The following is a 23,549-nucleotide window of genomic DNA, read 5'->3' as shown; positions in this document are numbered from 1 at the left end:
CTTCATACCTGTTTTTTCTGCTAGGAAAAAGCGGGCTGATAACAGTTGGAGCAGGAGGTGTTATTAAATAAGCTTGAGAGACACTACAACAGTCTTTATTGCCCTTTTGGCCTCAGTAAACTTTAATTAAACATACTTCAGTATCACAAGGATAGTGCTTTTTTCCCTCCAGTAACTGTGTTAATCCTCCTTAATTAACGTACTGCACTTAGATCACTTTATACCCTGCCCATAAGCACAGCACTCCTTCGCTGGGATGCTGTCATGGTATATAAATGAGGAAATAAAAAGGGGAAATCTCCAGATAGGTGGTACCAGCGGGTGCGCTGCATGGCGCTCTGCTTGCCGTGCAGTGCCGGGCCCCACGTCCCGAGGAGGAGCGGTAATGGCACATAGGCCCGGGAGGCATCTGTGTGTTCCCGCAGTGTTTGCGGTGCTGGATTCTTCAGCTGGGGGCATGGCCATTGGTTTTTGGGTGGACGGTACCCTTGCATGTGTCTGTTTGTTGGGGGGTGTTGAGGAAAGAAAACTGTGAGGAGATTTGAAGTGAAGTGTTCATCAGGGAAGTTTCAGTAATATTTTCTGTTCTTATAAATACGTATGTGAAACTTTGAGCAGGAGGAGTGTTTTAAGTTCCTTAAATGCCTTTAAACATATCTAGATGCCCAGATTTATGTTAAATGTTTATATTTCATGAGATTTATAAAATCGAGTCTCAATCAGGCAAGGTCACTTCCCTGGTGACTTTCCTATGGGCTTACTGAAGGTAGATACATTTTAAACAATGTACCAAGAGGTTTATTGACCAGTTACCTGCTCAATAACTCAGACTTGATTTTAACAAACCCATCCTTGAAGTTTGGTTTTTTTTGCACGTGGACCAGCTTTCTCTTCCAGGAGATTGCATGTGCCGAGCAGACTGGGTGTCTGCTCTGCTTTGTAAAAAATGCGTGAAATGCTCAAGTATCACACTTGCAAGAAATGCTCAAGTGTTTATTAAATCTCACAAATACAGATTTAAAGCTGGGTCCATTACAATGCTATCAGCCTGTAATTTATTCTTGAAATAGTAGCTGGGGGTCAAAAACAAGGTAGAGCTGTGCTTGCTGTTGTTCACATCTGAAGCCCAGGTAGGCCATGAGCTCGCTGTGAGAGGACGTGACTCGCTGACGTGCCTTGGCAAAATGCATGTTTGTCATCTGCTACTGCAAATATTTTGGCTTCTGAGATCCTGGCTGCTGCTTCAACAGTGAACAATATTCAGGATGTTTTTGATATATAGATTCCTACATATCTGTTACGCGGGCTTCTCTCTTACAGCCTGACACTTAACCTGGACATGGGTTTCCCCAGTAGCTTGCGCTTAGTGATAACCGCTTGGTTGGGGCTCTTTCAGCCCTCATGTAACCAGTTGGGCCTGCTGATACATGACTGTAAGAGGTATCAGTTTAGCTTGCTTAACACTGGCTAGGGAGAACAAAAGCAGGTGTTATGGGGTTATGGAAAAACATTTGACTATTGTAATGCGGTTTTCCCCTCTTCTGTTTTTGTCAGGGACAAAAGAATTAGTTGTCTGTAATTTTGATATTCCTGTTTCTATTCCATTATTCAGGTTCCTTGCATGGGAAGGAACTATTTTGATTTTGAGAATTAATTGAAACTCTTGTTAAATAATTTCTTTTTACAAATTCTCTGAAAATTGCGTGTTCTGATGGGCTGTAATGGGTGTCCATTCTAATATTGTTTGCTGTGGTTGCGGTGTGCCTTTTGTTCTCAGCACCTGGTACTTTTTGGGGAATACTCTTGCCACCTTTATGTCTCTCTTACATTATAGAATAATGGGTTTCTTAGTGAAAAAAAAAAAAAGCTTTATTTTAAACATTGCAAGAAATATTTTGCTTGCCGTACAGGGACTTTTGATTAGTGCTTTCTGAAACCAGTGGCTTCAGAATTGCCATTTCATTTCTGTGCTCCAGTGAGGTTGGTGTGGCGGAGCGCTGTGGTGGGTGCTAGCTCTGTGTATGAAAAGAAGAACCAAAGCTGAGTATTGCTGCTGGGCCAAACTGACAGGCAGTGAATGTGCAGTTCTGCAAGTTTATTCCAATCTCTTAGTTGGCATTGAACTAGGTTCTTTTCTGAGCAAGTTGTAAAGAGTGATTGCATTGTCCTTGCAGAGATGGAAAGATATCACGCCCACCTGCAAAAGGCTGGCGTCACAGAAATATTATCCTGAGGGGCTCTGGCTGGCACAAAATGTGTTTATTGTCCTGGGGCCATGGAATACTGGTTAGGTGTCTTGGTGTGTGAAGATATTTGCAGAGGCAATAAGTGTTGACCTGCCACATGCTGCTAATTTAAAATAAAGAGTTGCTGCCCTCTCATTTTGAAAGATAAACACCCTGGAGAAACACATTGCTGGAGAAGAGGGTAGAAAATGAGGAAGTAATTTGTTTGATCTGAAGTCATAATATAAAGTAAATAGTCCTAAATGAGTGCTCACACCCTAGTTTTTATAGCTCAGGAAGTTTTACTGTTGGCTCCAGTGTGGCAATCATTATGATAAAGCTTAAAAAAATAAATTTAAGTAAGATAATTTAATTAGAATAAATTTAATTAATTAAAAATAATTTTTAGATGATGAAAACCTCACTAGTAAAGTCATGATACTAGTGGGACACAGGTATGAGAGAAGCAGTGCTTTTGGGAATCAGTACTGTACATGCATGGTATAATGTTTTTTCTCTTTTGTTCTTCAGTTTGAACATGAAACAGGCAATTTTAGAAATTGAAAAGCTTGTTACCAGCAATGTTCTCCAAATCTCTTACTACAGAGTGAGGCTTTTCTGCTGGAGAAGTCTTTAATGGCAGTGCTGCTCGCAATAGACTCTCAAGGGTATGTGCTCATCATGAGAAGACTTCTGTTTTACGCTGACCTCTGAAAACTTCCCCCTGCCTGCAGCGAGCATTGCCAGTACTTCCAGGTCCTTGGAAGTGATTCCCATCAGGAGACCGGGGGAGCTCTGGCAGTATGGCCCCCCATCTGAGCAGGGACATGCTGCCAGAGCACTGCTTCACCCGTGGGCACACGGGCCCTGGGGCTGATACCAGAGCCTCCTGGGCTGATACTGACCCTGTGGCTGAGCCATTTCGAGTATTATTCTCCTACACACAGCAGGGCCAGGGACTGTTACTGCAGGTCTGGGGCAAAGGGTTGTGCTTGCGGCTTTGCAGAAGGAGAGGATAGGCTTTTTGGTGTTAACTATTTTCCTAACAGCATGGGAATGAAAGTGGCAATGTGATGCACTTGTCAGAGCTGAAGATCCTCCCTCTGCACGTGCTGGGGTCCCAGAAGGGGCAAGGGGACAGTTCTGTCCCTTGTACTGTCACTAGCCATTACATTGGCGTAGCCGTACTGTACAGCTGTGCTAACTCCTTCCTTCCTCTCTTGGTACTTCAGGACTGAAGACAGCCCCTGTACACACATGCTCTGGAAGCGTGATAGCAGCAGGGCTCCCATCTCTGGAAGCTGCACCCCAGTGCTGCGGGGCACACCGCTCCTGTTACGAGGAAAAAACCCCAAGGAACTGCTTAGAAGTAAGTCTTCTCTGTTCATCTAATTGAAATCCATGCAGCTGAATTAATAGGCCAGGCTACACGGAGTGTTAGAGAGATCTTTTGAAACCCAGCTCTGCAGGGACAGACCTTTAGTTTTAATAAACATGTTATCGGCTGTCACCTGATATACTGAGTCTGTGAAAAGTACAGTTTCTTCCACTGCAAAATGGCACAATCATAGTTTGTTTACAGCTATAAAGGTTCTTGATAATTCTTCCTTTTCTTTCTTTTTTTTTTTTTTTTCCCCAGGACAGTAATAGGATTTTTTTTTTCCTCTTCAGTTTCCCTGGGAATGTCACTTTATTTTGAATGGAGGGATTCGTGCTCTGCAACTCTGTGTCTTCCCCCTTCAGGTATCCTCTTCCTTTTACACACTTCGATGTGAGCTCATGCTGCTGGCCACTGCTCCTTCACAGGCTCTTGCAGAGGCTGCTAGGTGGAGGGAAGGCACAGTACTGAGAATTTACAGAAAATGAACACAAGCTAAAAGGTGTAGTTGCAGTGTAAAATATTCTTGTGGGGGGCAAGAAAACACTCAAAAAACCTCTCGCAAGAGCTTGGAAATAAAGTTTTACTGCTTTGTATTCAATCATGGTAGAGTTGTGGGTACAGATGGAAATAAGCCACGCATAAGTGAAGGAAATCTGGAAAGAAACTTAAATGTTGTATGTTGAAGTATGAAATGGTTATCACATTATCCAAAAAAGGCTGAGGAACAACTGGTTAAAGTATAAGGTTTTTGCATGTGCATCAGAGGCAAGAAAACTGCTGGCGAATGATACTGGTATATAAATGGAGGTAGCCAAGAGAAGCGTGGTAGGGCAGGTGATGTTCCCTGCTTGTCCCATCCCCAGAGGCCACACCTCTGGAACTGTCTTTTAAATTGAAGGTGTTATTTGACATGGCTGCTGAATACTTCGGAAACAACTTGTCTGCACCAGCAGTTCTAAGGAGCTGAAATGTGGAAATCCTGAGTTCCAGCAGCATGGAGCCTGTTCACCTGGGTCCCTGGCCCAGAAAAATGGGAGGTAACAAACAGGATGCTATATTTCAAAGGGACTGTGGTGAGATCCATTGTTTCAGAGCAGTAAACAAATTAAAAAAAAAAAAAGTCGTCAGCTCTAGAATATGTAAGAATATGTAAGAGTATGTAATGGAGAAGTCTCATCCTCCGTTTGCAGAAGATGATGTTTCAAATCTATTTGCCTCTTTCCTCTTTTTTCATTTTAAATTTGCAAGCCTGTAGAGAGGGAAGGGAACTTGAATTTTCAAGTTCCTGGTGAGACTGCTCACCAAGAGCCTCAGAAAAAACCTAAGTTGTCAAGGGATAAGAAAGTTCCTGTCCTAGATTAGTAACTGCTTGGTGGGTAGGAAGCCAAGCGGTCGGATTTCACAGCACCACAGGACTCCCGCAAGGATTCGCTCCAAGATCTCCACTGTTCAACAGCAATAAATGATTCGAAGAGAAGAGGAACAGCAAGCGTGGCTTGCTTTGTCCTCAGAGGACTGCTGAGACCAGAGGAAAAATTGGGAAGCTGCAGAGCGAGCTGGAGATCCCAGGTGACAGGGTAGTGCAGTGGCAAGGGACACCTGTGGTAGCAGAGGTGCAATAGAGCTCCTTGGGTTTATTCTGTTCCTGCCCTCTCTGTGATGGGGACAGCTCTCTGAGTCAGTCCTGCTTGTAACATACTGTGAACTCCTCGCGGACAGCGCAGAGCTTGGGGCTTAGAGACCAGCCATAAAGGAAACAGAAGCGGAGGGAGTTGTGGAAGGAGAAAAAAGCAGCCCGGCTGTGGGGCCACACGGCCTGAGCTCAGCGTGCCTGTCCGCTGGGCCTGTGCCCAAGGGCATCGGTGCCGTGCAGGGGGTGCTGAGGGAGTCGGCCGGGACGGACAGAGGTATGGAGAGGCTGCTGTGCAAGGGGAGAGTGAGTCAGGCAGGGTGCAGCTTGGGAGAGCGCCGAGCGGAAAAAGGAGGGAGTTGAGAGGCACGTGGCCATGGATGAAGGCAGAAGGGGTGTTGGGGTGCAGTCGGGTTGGCTGCTCTGAGCCGCAGAGAGGAGGGGATGTCTCTGCAGAGAGCACCGCTGCAGGCTGCATCACCCCCAGCTGTTCTGCACACAGGAGGGGGCTCAAGAAGCAGGCAAACAAATGTGCGGAGGGTGGGCGTTAGTACAGCCGACGATACAGCTGCAACCCTAAACATTTTTGGAAGCTGGGTGTATTTCTGGGAGAGAAGCATATTCACGTGTTTGCCCATAGTTGCATGGTTTCCATATATATCTGCTTCTGGTCTCTGTAAAAAACAGGTGAGAGCTTGCCAGGCTTTTTGTCTTAACACAGTGAAGCCACCGTTATAAGCACTTCTAGGGTAGATCTGCTGTGGGTCTTGAAAATATGGATTGCCAGCTGTTCTTCTCAACCCGACTAAGGCAGCTGTTCTTTCCTACCACTCAGCAAACAAAACCACCATGACCTTGGCTGGTGGTCTGCATCAGGACACGGGTGTCCAGGATGAGAGAGGAGGCAGCGTTCTGACACCTCAGATGTTAAGACCTGAGTTCAGTAAGGTATTTGAACATAAAGGTTAAATAAAAGAGTGCAGGTTATGATGTAATTCCCTGTCTGCCTTGAAGATGCAGCATTTTTATTTGCTCTCTGCAGAGGGCTAAGATTTAGCCCTCAAGAGCTGGCGGCATGGAGCTCGCCTGCCCGCTTGATAGTGGAGCTGATGCAGAGCCAGGCTCTGTCACCTCCAAAGAAGCACACTTGTGCAAACCACGCTGACACACAAGTGCTCACAAATGACTTACCTACAGGTCTCGGAGGAGAGCACCACTCAGGTGCTATCGTAGCCTACCCAGAAAATAAGTTGTCTTCTCTCTTGGCAAAAAAGACTCCGCCAGCTTACAAATCAAAGCAGAGTAACTGTTTCCATTGCAGTTATCGAGGTGGGGTTGCACTGTATGAAGTGCTGAATGTGAGTTTTCCATGTTCCTTTGTGTGGCCTGGGAAGAAGAGGTGCTGTGACTTGTTCAGCGTCTTCTGCTGCAGGGCATCAGGAAGAGTGTCCCAGCAGGAACTTGCATTGAGCTTGGACTTCCTATATGAGCGCTCGTCGAGATGAACTTGCTGCTCCTCTGGGTGATCCTAGCCATGGGAAACAAAAGCTGACAATACTGAAACACGCCTGCTGTGGCCTCTGCCTGGAAACCTGAAGTTTCCCGGAAGTCAGCCCCTCATCACGTGTAAAGAAGTAGAACAAATTCAGGGTGGGGGGCTGCATGACGTGTTCAAAGGGCATCTTGGAGCTTCGCAGTGAACTGAGACTAGACAGCTCTATTTTGGTGTTTCTGTTTCTCTATATATATAGATTTTGAAAGCACTGCTGTGTACATTAGGGCTGCTCACGGAGCCCGGGGCAGGCTGGAGGCTGACTCAGCGGTGCAGTGGCTCATGCAGCATCCCGCCTCTGCCGCGCTGCCAGTCCCTGCCCGCACCCACACCGAAGCGCTGCAAGTCAGCCCTGTGCAGAGCAGGAAAGAGGGGGCGAAGCATCCTGCACGGACCACAACAGAAAAGGAGCTGCGAGCAGCGTGGGGAACCACTTGTAAGAGAGGCTGCAGTGAGGTTTTTAATCTCCCTGCACACGCGCTCCTTCCCTATTTGCTGGAGCTCTGCCTCCAAAATGCTGCTGACCAAAAAGACCTCAGCGTGCCTTTCTAGCGCTTGCTTCTCAAGCAAATGAAAAACCAGATGGTCTGTCAAGGCAGGGGAAATTATTTCAATGAAAACTAGAATTACTTGTGCTTCTTGATTTATTTACCTGTTTGTTTTATTTGTTTCCTGGTTTATGAAGTGGGGGTAGAAGAATGCCTTTTAATTGTGGGCTGCACTGTGACAAGTCAGGATGATTAATAGACTTAAAAGTAGTCAGCACTGGGATACGTGAATAATTTAGGACCTAATCCTATGAACTGGAGCATTTGTAATTTAGCTTACAGGGTATTCTACTGACTCAGTGTTCCTGCAGAAGCAAGCTACTTCTTGAAATGCATCACACTGTGTCAAATGTGCACTTCTCATGCTGTGTTTCCTTGGTGGAATGAAGCTGTGAAGTCTAAAATACATTCTTCTGGACAGTGTTTTGTGAGGACCTGTGGATAAAGTATTATGTAGTAAAGTAATTTTTCACACTACTTGCTCTTACTTGCTTTGAAAAAGCAGGGAGTCTTCTATGCCATTGCTTTTGAGGAGGAGTGCATGAATCACTGAAGAGCAGGCAGCAAGATATTTCCCCAGGAAAAGTTAGCTTTTTTTTTTTTTTATTTGTCCCTATGCAACGTTCATTGCGTATCCACAGCTGGAAGCAGCATCCGTCGAGAAGGCTGTCAGTCTGGTGGGAGCAGAGAGCCCGGAGCCTATGAGCAGGCTCACACTTTGGCTGAGGCTAGATTTCCGACTAATAGGGAAGATGACTGGTGAGCAAAGTTTGAACCACTCATTCTGAGTGGGTGTTTAAGCTTTTAAAAAGCCAGTGTGTTAGTAATATTTTCTCCGCTGACCATTCCATGCCTGGGTAACGGTTTTTATGGGACTGCTGTGCTTATCTGAGGAAATGTGTTGATCTCCAGAGCCATGAGGTTCTTCCTTAAGAGTTCTTTTTTGTCTTTTTTTTTTTCTTTCAGGTGTTTCTTGAACTCTTCCGTGTGTCACACAGCCGTTGTGTTTTGGTATATCCTGCTTTAACTCCTGGCCGAAAATCTGCCAACAGCCAAAAATGACTTGAGTTGAAGACCTACTGTTTTGTCCAACAGGTAGTATTTGGTAGTTGGTGGCTTCTAATAAATCATAGCTTAGCACGGCTTGCTTTCAGCAACTTGTCCAAGGAGGGAGTTGTCACTAGTGCCTTGACTTGAGGCATGGTCTGCATGCATGTATTTGCCTCCTGAGGCGCGCCGGGAGGCAGTTTGTGTGAAACGGTTTCACTGGAGAACGTGGCTTTGTAGGAGAGGCATGAAGACAGAAACACCTGAAGGCCATCTGAAATGTTTTCTGTTGCCAGTGTTTTTCCATGCCAGAAAAACAAATGTTGGGCGTGTGTCACTCTCGAGGTATTTGTGCCTCAGCACGTTTCCTACACTGGCCTTTTGTGCTACCTCGGCTAAATGCTCCTGCCACTGACATGCCCCCTTTTATTACATGTGATGAGAGCTGGAGGTGGCTGCTTATATGAGGTAGTGCGTAAGAGGACAGGCAGTGCTGTACAACAGGGTCTGGCTTTACTTTCTGTAGGGCTGACATACATAGAATAACATCTATCAAAGGACATTTATGAACCCGAACATGCTGTGGATTAATTGGCTCCCTGCAGCTGTTTAGTGAGGTCTCACACTGAGAGTACACTCAGCCCACTGCAGATTTGCAGAAGTTTCCTACGTAGTCACCAGATGTGTCAGTGTTGGGTTGGTGAAACTGCTGGTGTTCGTGAACTCCTGTTTTTTTCCACAGTAACGTGCCTCATTATGTGTTTTGTTAGTGTTCAGGCCTGTGGTCAAGTGGAAGCTCAGTTTTGGAAATGCCACTGGTGGGATTTGGATATTGACTGGCTGGGATGGGAAGGGAAGCCAATGCAAGTCTGTTCATTTGATTTTTGAGGTGGTGGACTTTGAAATGAGATCTTTACAGAGACTGAAATGTTAAAATTGCCCCTCTGTTCTCTCTCTCCCCTCCTATTGCCTGCACACTTCTGCTTATAACTTTATACATAGACATGCATGTGCACGCCCCCTTGACTGAGATGTGTTCCTCTCTCCCAGGACCAGCTTCCTGCTCTGTGTTAGTTGTCCCATTTGGATGCAACGTACACTATGGTTCACATCAATGTGTTGAAAAAAATTATGTGTGTTCTTGTGGTGATTCTGATAGCTCTGACAGTTTGCCTTTGGAAAGAGACAAGAGGAAGCTACTATGTTCCTTTCAAGACTGAGAATGATGATTCACAGATTCACAGGACTTCAGAAAAGTGGAACCTACTTAAATCACAGGACCTTGTCCATGAAGCAGCTGGTAGAATGGGTCAGATGCCTAAAACTTTGCTGAGTAATGAAAATAAAGTACAAGGCAGCATCTCCGGAACAGTGGAAAAGTCCAAGAAAGCATCAGACTATGTGAAGGTATGGGATAAGGACAGCTCATCGCGAGATCTTATACCCAGGCTGCAGAAGGTCAGAAAAAACTACCTGTCCATGAACAAGTACAATGTGACCTACAGTGGGAAGAGGAACACTGCTAAACTCAGCCCAGAGCAGCTGCTGTGCCAGCTACGGGACAGGGTGAATGTGTCCATGATACATGGATCAGATGGTCCATTTAATACATCCGAATGGCTGCGATACCTGCCGGAGAAAAGCCTCAACGAAACAGTGGGCCGCCTGGGTCGCTGTGCTGTTGTATCCTCAGCGGGGTCTCTGAAATCATCTCATTTGGGACCAGAGATAGGTTGGTATTTTTCTACAAGGATAAAGTCATCAATACTGTTTTATAACTTGCATTGAACAGACGGGACCTAGTGGCACATTCTTACTCTGCTGTAGTCACAGGGGTATTTAAAATAAATTGAAATATTTTCCTTACAATTAGGCTATAGTGAGTGAACATTACAACATAGGAGAAGATGGGAATGATGATGAGATATGCTTCTCCTCTCTTGAGTGTTTACACTGCACAGTATAGGCTTCATTACAACACTCTAGCTGACAGTCCCTGTGAGCATTAGACCTGGGACAAGCCTTGGCCATATCTGCTGTCATGAGCAACTACTGATGACAGCAGCCATCTCTCAGTGGTAGAAATAGAAACGATTTTAATAAAAAACAGATGCAGTCTCAACTCTGGAATCTTGTGAAGATTTGATTATGGTATAATACTGCTCTTCAGAAGGAAAGCAGTAAGTAGAAATGTTTCCCCAAATGGATAAGCCCCAAGGGAGTGCAAGGGGCTGGGTTTTGTTGAGAGGACATGACTTATGTGCAGGCAGTTCCGTTCTGGCTAGACCTTTTAATTTTCATGATCATGTTGACATCACCAGAGGGTAGAACTAATATGGATACCAGGAAGTCTTGGCACCTCAAGTGTTTGTTTCTTGAGGGAGTGTGGGATGTGTTGAGTAATGCCAGTGTGCTCATTGTACACTCAACAGTCAGGAGCTTTTTTATTCAGAAAGACATCTACAGAGAAGGAAGTTAAAAAAAAAAAAAAAAAAAGAGAGAGAGAGAAAAAGAAACAGCACTAAAGGGGGAGATAAAGACACAGCCCTGATCAATCTGCTCCAGTTGGCCAAGTGTTGGGCAGAGAGACTGGAGATAGGCAGTCTTCAGAGGTCCCTTCCAACCTCAGTGACTCTAATTGTTGCTCATGGCTTTTGAGAAGTGACACTGCCTCACTGACTCACAAGGCAGTGGCTGAGTTTGGGTGGCCTGGCAAATGATGGTCTGTGCTGTGCTGTCTTCTTGATACGTTAGGAAGTAGGAGGCCATGTTTATCTGAAGTTAATGCAGTAATTCATAAATGCTGAAGCATCAGTCTTATAGCGTGGATTATAAAGAGGTGCGTTTTGATACTAAAGCTTAAAGAAAGTAGCATGCAGGGAAACCAGCTCTCCAGCCTTCAACTCTGGGTTTTGTGCTTGACAGAAAATTCACCTGTGCCTGGAGTTCACTCAGCTTTCTTCACTGCTTGTTGTTTGAGGCTCAGTTAAGATTCACACTCTGCTAAACTGACTGCAGGAGTTTTAAAGCCTGTGGTTGTCTCTCCTGTGGAAATTGTTTGCAAGCATAAGTGTGTTCATAGGCTATCAGCTGGATCGGGTCCCCTTGGCCTGTACTAAGCTGGAAGTAGCCTTCATCCTTTGAAACAAGGAGACGGATAGCACTTTGATGCATTATTCATGAACAACCTAGGGAAAGCCTTCAGAATTGTAGTCCCAAGCTGCTAGGATGGGGCTGAATGGTCTGAAGTGTGTTAAAATGTGCTGAAGGAAGCAATGAAAAAGGCGTTGTCGGTGTTAACCAAGGTAGCATTGCCTCCTGATACAAATCATGGTTGACAGGTGGTTGATGGAATTGTTTCCACCTCCTAATGAACACTTGAGGCCAGGCAGGTCAATGCCTGGGAAGTCAGACGTGGCTTTTTCTTTGAGCACCTCCCTGGGCTTGTTTAGGTGCCTCCTCAAGTTCAGTCCCTGAACGTTTCTACAGAGGTGACCTGATCTCTTGTTTAACGCTCTCCTCTGACCCAGCTGGCTTGTTTCCAGTGGTGTCCGTGTTAGGCTCCTGCATGTCAATAGAACGGCTCCTTTCTCCCTAACGAGACCCCTCGAGAGCCGAGGACGTTGTAGCGGCATGTTGTACCTCGGCCGCACTGCTGCGAGCGCATCAGATGTGGAAAGCAATGTCATTGTGCCCGCAGTCAGTCTCCTCCTCTGCCCACAAACTGCAGCACCAGGCTCTTCCAAGTCAGCGGGGATGAATTCTGGAGAGCTCACTGTGTAATGTGCCATTACCCCTGCTGGTGCCCCAGGCTAGCGTGCTTCCTGCTTCAGTCACAGACCTGAACCCTTCCGCTTAGGCAATCATCTCTGCTAACGGTTCTGCACAGTTTTGGGTGCTTGGAGCCTGCTCTCACCGCAGCTCCTTCAGCTGGGCAGTGTGAATATTGAAGGATGCAGGAGTGTGTGCATAGTTTTTCCCTGACACGTGTCAGTGTAGGAAAAGCCATGGTTTGGTTGAAGGAAGGTGCCAAAAAGAAACTAAATCTGACATACTTAAAATGAAGCGTTTTCTTAGATGCTTGAAGGAGCTGATCAAGTATCATTCCTTCAGTGACCAGGATACACTTGTTCTGTGCAATCACATTAGGACAGCAAAAGAGCAGCCAGATGGTGTAGGGAGGTCTGGTGGATCGGAACAGGAGATCCTGGTAGACGGGCAGCCCTTGCCTCACCGGCTTCTCGGTGTGGGCGAAGGTTACGAATTGGCAGGTTGCAGTGGTCGTGTGCCTGCAGCCAGGGCGCCGTGCTGCCCAAGGGGGTGATGCCAGCAGAGGAGAATGCAGTGAATCCTAAAGCATTTAGGAAGCCAGGCCTGTTAAATACACAATGGTGGTTTTATTTCTGCAACGTGGGAGGTACACTGGCCAACTTAGGCCAGCTTCATTTGCCTCTGTGATCATTAGACACATTTTTCAGGCGGGTAAACCTCCAGGCTGTGAGAGAGGACAGTGGCTCACAGTTATTTCCTAATTCTTTATTTTGCAGCCAGCCACATGGTAAATTAATTGTGCATCGGTCTGTGTCCCCGTAATGTGTTTGGAAGGAAGAAGAGGGGAATGGAGAGACACACTACGCTCTCCTGTGCAGTGCAAATACTGCGGCTGCTCTCTGAACCTGCGAGTGAATTGTACTTTGAAAAAGTGGATTTCTAAAAGTGTATTGATCATGGAGCTAGGCTAGCAACTTCTTCCACAGCATCTGGGCTGTTACTTGCAGTAGTTCAGGGAAACTCTCCGGCAACTGGCCAGATTGCATTAGAAGTGTGGGTGAACAACCCACTGCGCATCTCCTCTGTAACTGCCAGAGCAGCTGCCAGCTCACTGGTTTTCCTCTGTTTTCCCTTCAGATAGCCATGATGCCGTCTTGCGGTTTAATGGGGCTCCTGTCAAAGGATTTCAAGAAGACGTGGGGCAAAAGACAACAATTCGTCTCGTTAACTCCCAGGTGAGTTTGATGAACGTGCCCAGATAGACCGAGTATGCCACGGCTGTGTGCTTCTCTGCTTGGGAGCTGCATGGCAGGGAGCGGCTTTCCTTCTAACAGGAGATGCTTGCAAGTCCTCTCCTCATTGCTGAAATACCTTCTGAGGTTACTGCAGTTAAATTACCAGGTGCTAGCAAATGCCTGCTTGCATTCTGCTGTAAGACCAAGGTAATTTGATTTTCAGCTTGGCTCTTCCTGTGTGCACAAAGCTCAGCTGCACGCTTGCTGTTGAGAATTGGGAATGTGAGGCACAAGTGTCACTGTAGCTAAGAAAAGACTGATGTGCATGAAGCCACAGTTGTGCCTGCCCCAGAGATGGGTATGAAGAACAAAGGAAGTCTGTATGGTTTAAAAAAAAAAAAAAGCACAATACTTTTTCTGCCCAGAGATAATGCAGATAATGCATTAGTGATGTTGTTAAATGGCTGAAGATACGTGGCAAAGGACGTACCTTTAAAGCTGTAGCTGCACACAGCCTGGTGTGAGCCGGGGTCCCAGGACTTCATGGTAGAGCACAACAGAAGGTGCCTTGTAATGCAGGGCATCCCTGATGGAGTGCAATTCTCTGTGATACTTTGAGAGCTCTTCTTCAATATGAGGCTGTCTCTGTGCTAATCTTTCTTTGGACTTCAGTAGACTTTGAAGCAGATGCCCAGTGTTTAAGAGACATGTTTAGTGATGCAGCAGCAGGGTATGTAAGCCCCCTGTTGAGGAGCAGAGCGAGACCCATAGCAGAGACCGTTGTTGTTCTGGGTGCCCTTAGGAGCGTTTGCACTGTGCTTCCATATAACTGCTGCACCTAATGTTTGTCCACTTCTTTTGGGGAGAATTTTCAAGAGTAGATGTGCAAAGAGAAGAGGAAATCAGTGTGCTGGTGAGAGAAATAAATACAAAATTGTGCCCAGAGCCCTTGTGCAGCATAGCAGTGCGGTGGGGGCACTGCCTGACCCAGGAGGGGGGACAGAGGTGATGGGGACATGAGGGGCTGAGTGGGGCAGAGACGAGGGGCTGGCGCTTGGCGTTGGTGCTCCAGGACCAAAGAGACACCTTCCTGCTCTCGTACCAGCGCTGAGCTCTGTAGGCCTGCTGTTTCCTCACCTGCTCCTGCATGATGTGCCACAGCAGGAGCCTGGCCATCCTTTTCAAAGGGTGGACGCGGAGCCAATGGCTGGCTAACTTCCAGCTGGTTTCCCTGGTTCATTTTAGGTGTCTTCAAATATATTCCTGCTTCTTGCGCAAATGCTGTTGCCACCTCTCAGCTCTTGGGTCACCGTCTGCCCGGGTGGCTGTGCTCTGTTCTGCTGCTTGCCGCCTCTCGGTTCCCCTGTGCTAAAACAGCTCTCGGACGTGGGGCACGTCCTTGCTCAGCCAGTCTTTTTGTAGCAGACACATCTGGCTGCTGACATCCTTCCTCAGCCCTGTTTGATCTCTCAGTGTTTTATCGTTTCCTTTTGGGTGTGTTTTACAATATCAGATAGCGTTACCGCTTAAGAAGACTCTCTGGAGAATGTGCCCATTGCCACCCTCACCCTTATGATAAGAAGTCGTTAATCAGTGAAAACATGTGCATGACCTGGGTGATCCCAGGCTTAGCTGCACAGGGAGGAGGGCGGCAGCCTGACTGTAGAGGTGTAATATATAGGTGTAGCTGCATCATTACACTCCACGGAGATGTGCCTGCAGCCGTGGTTGGCGTTTTTCACCTGCCACCATTCCCTCTAAATGGAGATACCAGCTTAGAAAACTTCAATTACAGGGCGAGCAAAACTGTTGCAATTTCTAGAGGCTGAAGTTACCTCGAAGTGCACTGTCGGTCTAGCTGCTGCCCAGGGCAAAAGATGCAAGTTCCTCCATGGGAGGCATCTCCCTTTGGGAGTTTCTAAGCCAAACTGTGAGCTGGGGGCAGCCCTAGCCGCAGCCCCTGTAATCTTCGGGGATAAGTAGACTGGGAACTGTTTTTCTTCATATTAACCGCCTTGTTTTGGGGATCACCTGGTTCCGTTTCACTTCTAGCTTGCAGAGGTTGTTTAATAATTGTTTTAATATATTTTCTGCAATAAGCAAAACCAAACCGATCGGGGAACAGTACCCAATTGGTAGTTTGCTCACTAGTCTCTAGGACATATCTGGGGCTGGGTGGTTTTAAAAGCAGGGTGGCGTATCTTGTACATCTGTTAAAAAGGGGAAGATTAACGGATTGATGTCAGTGGAGGGGGGAGAAATTTGGGATCTTCAGATCTGGGGATAGGCTTGTAGGTCCACAAGCTTCATGGTTGTTCTAAATAAAGAAGTCCTTTAATATTACCTTACTTATTTTCTCAGACCTTCACTGTTTCATCAGTACTGCTTCCTTTAATGGCATGTTTTCCTGCAGTCTTATGCAAAGCATCAATTTGTGCTGGGAAAGGACTTGCATCTTACAAAAATAAGGGCTGAGGACTCTTTGGGGGGAATGCCAATGTCGTTATGTAGGACACAATTCCTTTCTGCAGAGCTGGCCAAGGAGCAGAGCACCTCACTCCTCCCAGCCCTTGTTTATAGTTCTCCTTGGCTGGCTTCTCATTGCAAGGGAGAGCACTGCTTTGGCTGCGTTTGCTGTTATTGGCACTAATGAGTCTGCAGGGAGGAGAAGGAAGGAGATAGCACATCAGTGGAATGAAGTTAGGTGGTGGTGGAAAAGAGGGAGCATGTTTAGATTGTGGGGCAGTGACTGCGATAGCTGGAGGGAAGGAACTCGTTTTGTTATGGTCGATTGTACCAGGAAGACAGGTGCTGTATTAACAAGTTACTTGCTAAACAACAAGCTGGCTAAATAACAAATCTAGCTAGGAAATCAGTAGATTGGTCAAGTAACTAGAATCAAAAGGCTGAGCAGGACAAGTCATGTAGCAATTTAAATGACATTTAAGTACTTGGAAAGAATCAGTCCCTCTGTTAAGCAGAACAGATAGGTATCTAGGGAGCCAGATTCCTCCAGTGAACTATTTAAATGACCGACAGGAACTAACACTGCCAAGAACCAGCTCCGTGGTGTAGGGAAGGAAATGGCAAAAGCCCTGTGGCAGTGGAGATGCTGCCCGCCTGACTTGTTACACCTTTGCTTTTGTGCCCCTGGGCAGCTCTTCGGAGATGGGTGTGCTTCTGCAAGCTTGTATGGTTATGCTTGGCCCACCTTTGCTTCCTCTGATGCTCAGTCTTTCTTGAGCCCTCCTTCCACATGTTTCACATTAGTTGTTGTATTTTTTTTCTTCCCCCTGGAAAAGTTCCTGGAAGATTTCCAGCCTTTTCATAGAAATGCTGAAATGAAAATGAACCGCCCAGGTTCCTCGCCGTGTTTCTGCCCTGTGTGGGGCTGCATCCCGCCCTTGCCGGGTGAAAGGAGGAAGGACAGCTAGTGCCTGCCGCCGCGCTCTCCCTGCCAACCTCTGGTGTTGCCAGAGCGCTTGGAGCCCTGCGCTCCGGTATGGAGGCGTGCTGCTAGCCAGTGACCCAGATCCTGCCGCTGCTGCAAGGAAATGAGGCCGTGCAGCACACGTGGTCGAGGGCAAAGCCTAATCCACTGGAGCTGAGACCAGATGAAAGGAAGCCCTTTTTGCTTTTTGAGTAACGGATGGACTGGCCACAGTGTCCGTGTGTGCTGGTTAATGGGGATGGTCAGGAAAACGGGTTGCTGCTGGAGGCAGCCTGGATGCTTAAGGATAAATTGAATAGACCTTAATCAGATCCTTGGAGAACATGGGGACAAATAGGAGCTGATTTTTATGAAATAGCTTCTCTGGGACATAGCTTGTAAAGATCTGCGGATGTGTGTTAAGCTTGCGTGTAGGGAGGGCAGAAGGTCAGCTCCTGTCCTCGGACACCACTTGCTTTTTGCTGCAAACCTGTGTTAGCGCTGGCTGTCGAGAGCTGTGCTGGTCGCATCTGAGTTGTCAAGGGAGTTGTTCTCACCTTCATCCCGTGGGGCACGCTCAGTAACTGGTGGTGGGGTGGCTGTGGCTCTGCTCAAGGAGGCCTTACTGCTTAGCCACCTGCTGATGCTGGCAGCGGTCTGTGTGTCACTGTGTGTTTGTTGTTGTCATTCAAGCTTGTCACCGTTGAGCAGCAACAGTTCCTGAGGGATGCGCTATATAACACTGGAATCTTAATTATCTGGGATCCAGCACCGTATCATGCAGAAATTCATGAGGTAAGGCTGAGTTTTCTCTAAATAAAATCAGATGAAAATGCTTTGAAGTGCAACTGTTAACTCACTTCCTCCTAATGTGGGCAACCACTCATTTTAAGGCCGTTCTTGTTCCCCCCTTCATTGTCATGGCTGTATCCATACCTACGAGAGTATCTCATGCAGCTCTGTTCCGAGGGGAGCATTTGCCTGTTCCTAGTCCCTGTGCAGAGCTTCAGGCTGGGTGTAACAGGTCACTACGTTGACTTTCTCATGGGCATATGCCACCAGCAGGAGACCACCAGTGGCTGCAGCTGTTGCAACCCCCCTGTGGAGGGATGATCTCTCTCTGTTGGTTGCTGTAAAGTTTGTTGATGAGAGATGCTTGGGTATTTAGAGGCACCAGTCAGACATAAGAGATACTTGATGCAGTATGATTGGATTAGAAAACCCTCTGAAGATCTTAGCAAATGTCACCTCTCTGTGTCAGCTAGATTTTCAGTTGTGGGTGTTGCAATCCCTTTAGCATTCGCTTTGCTTTTTGAGCACAAAAGGGGGCTATTTGATAAGCGATGAGCTTTGGAGGCTCCAGGTGAAGCAGGTAGGAGTGAATAATCCATTTTTTACTTTTGTTTTAAGCCCTGTCCGTAGCTGAGAGTTTTTTGCAACTCTTTGCTCTGGACTGGATTTCTTATTTTCTCACCAATGTTTATTCTTTTGCCTAGTCCCACCTCTCGAGGAGATGTAAGGGTGTATGTACAGCCTGGTTATGAGTCAGTGAAAGCAGGATGGGGTATTTTTAGTGTAAAAAAATCTATCAAAATGACTTTAAGAAAACAGAGTATTCCTAAATATTTCTATTGAAAGTGGAAGTATCAAGATGCAAATCAGCTTGTACTGTTTGAGATGGCTGTGCTGAGGACACTTGCCTGCGGCATGGGATGCTTTGTACTCCAGTGTGGAGGGGGGTGGGAGTCTGTGTTGCTTAAGGCAGACTTCCCAACCTCATCGGCTATTGGGGTTTTCTGTCCGTTATGTGAAAGAGTGTGCTAGTAATAAATCTGACTTCTTGCTTTTGTTTTCCAGTGGTACAGAAAACCAGACTACAAGTTTTTTGAAGCCTACAAGTTGTATCGTATTAGACATCCAGAGCAGCCTTTCTATATCCTGAATCCAAAAATGCAGTGGCAACTCTGGGATATTATTCAGGAGAATTCTCTGGAGCATATTCAGCCTAACCCCCCATCTTCTGGAACACTTGGTGAGATAACTGTCTTCTAAACTTCATGTTCAGTTTGCAGAAACTCTTCAGCATGTCCTTTTCAAAGACAGTTCTGGATTTACATTGTTCAAAGACTTATCAGGCTCAAAGGCCTGATTGTTTTATGCCAGAACTAAAGCATCCTGTCTTGAAAGTATCAGCTTGGTTGTGTTAAAATAAGCAGTTTGCAGCACACTTCTGGAACAGCAGTTCTAAGCATGGCCTGGTTCCATGTGGAAACAGGAGAGTAGATTGCAACGTTGAGACATTCTCTAAGATTTCTGGCTCCTAAAGTCAAAGCAGTGCAACTTCACAGCGGGCTGAGAGGAAGGCTGTGGCTCCTGCAGGCTCAGATCTTGTCAGACAAGTTAATGTATTTATATAGATGAAGTCTAAGTGGTTACCTATTTCATTTGTGGAAAAAAAAATATATAGCTAAAAGCTTAATGGGGTGCTGGGGATGGTCAGGCTGAATTGTTGCCCTGAAAAGTTCAGTGATCCTTCCTCCTTATTCAGCATGCTAAGGTCTTGTTTGTTAGCATGCTAAATCCAGCTTTCCATTAAAGAGACTCACTTTACTTTCTGCTGTTGCAAAGCTTTTCCTTCTTATTGGAGAGCAAATCTCACAACCATGTGAATAAAAAGGAGTGAACTTCTCAGGATCCCACAGCTATGCGGAAGTCACAGCACAGAAATATGGTCTTGTTCCCCCCGTGGACGTCAATCTGCTGCACTTCAGCCACTCTTGACTCTACTCCTGTCTTTGCTGAGGAGCAGGCGTCCTTTAAATCCATGTAAACATGGGTCACTTTTATTTCTGCCAGCTAAAGCCTGTTTTTCTTCCACAACCTCGCCCTTGTCCTGTACCTATTACATCATTATCGGGATACGTGCAAGACAGTTGCGTAAGAATACAGTCAGTGGCTTCAGGGGCAAAATCTTTTTAACACTAGGTGCTGTCCCACTTCAGACAGCAAATTCCTCTGTGGCTTAGCTTTGGCCAAGTTGTCTGCTTGGTAAAACAAGTAACCTCACCGGGCACAGGGGAGCACAGACATGCTCCAGGTTTCTTGGAAGGGTCAGTGTAAATGAAAATTGCCACTTGGAAAGGTGGGTAAAAATCTTCCTAAAATGTAACTTCTTTAACAAGTGCTTTCACAGATGGGTTCTCCTAATGTCTTGTAAACTCCTTCTTCCTCTCATCATTGCTCCCAATGTCTCAAGTCTCAGCTACTGCATGGCTTTCATGTGATAGTACACATTGCTTCTATTTCCCTAGTGTACTCGTGCTATTTTTTGCACTTCTTCAGCTCAGAAAAGCAGCCAGTCACAGGATGGCTGAGGTTGGAAGAGATCACCTAGTCCAACCCCCCTCCTCAGGCAGGGTCACCCAGAGCATGTTACACAGGATGGCATCCAGGCAGAGTTTGAATATCTCCAAAGAAGGAGACTCTACAACCTCTCTGGGCAGCCTGTTCCAGTGCTCTGTCACCTGAACCGGAAAGAAGTTCTTCCTCATACGGTGATGAAACCTCCAATGGTTCAATTTATATCCATTACCCCTTATCCTATCATTGGTCACCAGTGAGAAGAATTTGGCCCCACCCTCTTTACATTGTCACAGAATCATCTACGTTGGAAGAGACCTCCAAGATCACCTAGTCCAACCTCTGACCAAGTCCATTGTCCCCTCAGGTATTTGTAGAGGTTGATAAGATCCCCTCTCAATGTCCTCTTCTCTAGGCTAAACACTCCCAGCCTGCTTAGTCTTTCCTCATACGACAGCTGACGTTCAGCCAACTATCCACCAATACCCCCAGGTTCCTTTCTGACCAACAGCTTTCCAGCCACTCTTCCCCCAGCCTGTAGCATTACATGGGGTTGTCACACCCCAAATGCAGGACCTGGCTCTTAGCCTTGCTGAACTTCATACAGCTGGCCTCGGATAAATATGGCCTGTTTCAGCCAGATCATGTCTGTGCCTAGCACTGGCATCAATGGGCTCAAGTCATTCATGTGCCTGTCAGAAGACACAGGAGGGCAGCACTGCTCTGTTCCAAGGAAGCTGTGTGAGCCTGTTCCTTGCCTGTGCATTTACACCTAGAGCCGTCTCCAAGCAGGGTCACTTCTGTATTCTCTGCGTTAAAAAGAGGCAGATGGGAGAAGGTGAAGGAATTCTGTGTGCTTACCCAAGCAGGTTTGAGATGGGCTGTTTGGATAAGCTGAGCAGAGCACACAGCTGGCGGACACCCACGGTTCCGTGAATATCTTGGTAAATGGCAGCACTCTTAAAAAAAAAATGTCCTTGTGGCATGACTGTCATCCTAAGCAGTCTGCTCTAACCAGGTCCATCGGATGGGGCAGAAAACAGCTCCGTCTGGCTAGATTTTTCTCCCTCTCATCTGAACTCCCAAGAAAGGAAACCCTTCCCATTGGAGTGGGATCCTTCATGCCTGGCCATCAGTCTCACCAAAGTGGTTTGTGAGTTCTCTGGTTTGAAATGGGGACGTTTGTTTCTTTCCCTCCACAGGCATTCTGATCATGATGACGCTCTGTGACGAAGTGGACGTGTATGAATTTCTCCCTTCCAAACGGCAGACTGACATTTGCCACTACTACCAGAAGTTTCACGACCGTGCCTGTACCATGGGAGCTTACCACCCTCTCTTGTTTGAGAAAAACTTGGTGAAGCATTTAAACCAGGGCACAGATGAGGACATTTATACTCATGGGAAAGTTACTTTGCCTGGCTTCCGAAACATACATTGCTAGCAAATCAATTTTTAGTGTGTTTAGAACTTTATCTTGACTGTTAAAGCACTTTTTAAATCTGGGTTGTCAGATTTGTTAAGTCTAAGCACTGGTGTGTTTTGACAGCTCTTCCATGTTGCAACACTTGCTCTTAGGACTTGGTTGCATAACTTCTCCAAACCGTAAGGCAGTGCAATACATTGTGGTACATCCACACGGTATCTGCATGAGCCACTGCAATAAATTTACTCCTTGTGGAGCAAGGCTCATGCGGCTGGTGGATATCCCTGTCTTCATCTCAGCTGCTGATGGTGTGTGGGAAACACAGAAGATGCTTTCTAAGCAGAGATTGCACAAGTCTGGATTAAATGCTGATAAAGTTTAGGTTGCTTCAAAGGGATTATGACAGCTGGAAACCTGGTCCATTGAGAAACAAGAAACTTACTTTAAAACTCGTTCCCATCATCCTAGAGCTCCTGGGAGCAGGGCTGATTTATGGAAATACTGTCAAAGCTGGGTATTGATAAGCTAAAATCTTAGTCCAAAATATTTGATTTTACAAACAGTTAAAATAACCATGGCAACTTCCTTTCAAACTGTAAGACTTTTGAAATCATTCAGGTGGCATTTTTGGCAAATGAAGAGGGAGGCGACTCACGATTCAGTGATTTGTGCAAGATATATTTAGACTTTTTAGCTGTTGATTTTTTTTAATCATTTTACACGTGTTTTTTTAACATTTACTTCTCCAATATAGTGTTGTGCTTGGTACAAAAGAACCCTTATTTGAAAATCTTTTTGGGTTGATGTTCAAAGGCACAAATGGGGAAACTCACTGGAAGCTGGTACTTCTTTCCAACTCTCTGCTGGTCTACCTTTGTAATTATTGGCAAATTATTTTCTGGCATGTTTTCGGTAACAAAAATGCCACATAGCTGCTGGCCAGATGATATCCAGTTCTCTGCAAACTAACCAAGGCAATCTCATAGTGGTTTTGTGCTTTCTGAATACATGGGGAGCAGATGCATTGCCTCCATTCTTCATCAGCACTGGGGAGGGAGAGTGTGCTCTGCTTCTCATGCTAAATCCCAGGCAGAGTTGAGGAGGGCACCTTTTCTCTCCTCTTTATGAGGCAACTCTCCTGTGGCGTCATGGTGGAAGTAGCAGCTCCACAATCTCTGTACTTCAGTGAGAACACATTCTGTGTCCTTTTCCATACTAATGTATTTCACAATGTCTGTAAAGAAAGCCTTTTCTTCTCCTATTTTGAATAAATCCTGTGAAGTCGCTGGCCCATTCTTACCTTGGTGAAATCAGCGTAAGTATTGTTGTTCCTGGGATTTGGGGACTTGGGCCAGTCTTGCACCAGAGCAGGCAGAGCTGGACCGGGAACTGCTGACGTGCTCGTTTCAGGGAGCCCATAGCTCTTGTCCAGCTCTTGGTGAGAGCACTGCCATAAAGCCGGTGCTCTCAGGTTGAAAAGAAGCTCTAAGGCTGGCTTTCTGCATGCTGGTCTTTTGGGATGGATTGGATCTGTCACTGCTTGTGCATTGTATGTCACTAACATATATTTGTCTGTTTGTTTGTTTTATATTATGGTCCATACACTGTTGCCCAGGGTCACTAGGACAAGAATGTGATGAAGCCCCTATACAGTTCTGTCTTGTTAAGGATTCATTTTCTTCCTTTATGTTGAACTATCAGGGAAAGGAGAGAGCCAGCAGGCTTTTCCCAAAGTGGCTGTCTGGGAGAGAGCCACTGCAAGTCTCTTTCCATCTCAACTTGTAGCTTGTAACAGTCCTACCTCTGGCCCTTGGTTTAAGGGATTATCTGTCACAGTGGTTTGCCTTCTTAGTTTGTGTTTAGTTGGGATTCAACCTGCTTCTTCCTTTTTTCTTAGGCGGTTTCATTTGTTATTTCACACAACCTCATCTTCCCTGTTGGGAT

The 23,549-nt window shown here is 46.2% G+C and overlaps 1 protein-coding gene across 14 annotated transcripts in view; it reads left to right on the top strand.

Annotated features, from left to right (window-relative positions):
- ST6GAL1 (ST6 beta-galactoside alpha-2,6-sialyltransferase 1) overlaps positions 1–22,891 on the top strand; it is a 56,145-nt gene extending 33,254 nt beyond the window's left edge. For 5 of the 14 annotated variants that reach the window (XM_040568044.1, XM_040568045.1, XM_040568043.1 and 2 more), the window contains 7 exons: positions 3,458–3,594; positions 8,303–8,431; positions 9,434–10,115; positions 13,292–13,389; positions 17,513–17,614; positions 18,677–18,851; positions 21,382–22,891. In XM_040568044.1, coding sequence (XP_040423978.1) covers positions 9,485–10,115; positions 13,292–13,389; positions 17,513–17,614; positions 18,677–18,851; positions 21,382–21,623 — 1,248 coding nt within the window. In that variant the 5' untranslated portion in view covers positions 3,458–3,594; positions 8,303–8,431; positions 9,434–9,484 and the 3' untranslated portion in view covers positions 21,624–22,891. Of the gene's footprint in view, positions 1–3,457; positions 3,595–3,864; positions 3,969–4,906; positions 5,176–6,987; positions 7,225–8,302; positions 10,116–13,291; positions 13,390–17,512; positions 17,615–18,676; positions 18,852–21,381 lie in introns of those variants that run through there. The other 9 variants (XM_040568047.1, XM_040568051.1, XM_040568046.1 and 6 more) reach the window with 7 other exon arrangements.
- The last annotated feature ends 658 nt before the right edge of the window (positions 22,892–23,549 follow it).

Source organism: Cygnus olor, chromosome 9 (assembly GCF_009769625.2).
Source record: "Cygnus olor isolate bCygOlo1 chromosome 9, bCygOlo1.pri.v2, whole genome shotgun sequence".
NCBI classification, from domain to species: Eukaryota; Metazoa; Chordata; class Aves; order Anseriformes; family Anatidae; genus Cygnus; species Cygnus olor.
This window is presented reverse-complemented; position numbering and strand designations above follow the sequence as displayed.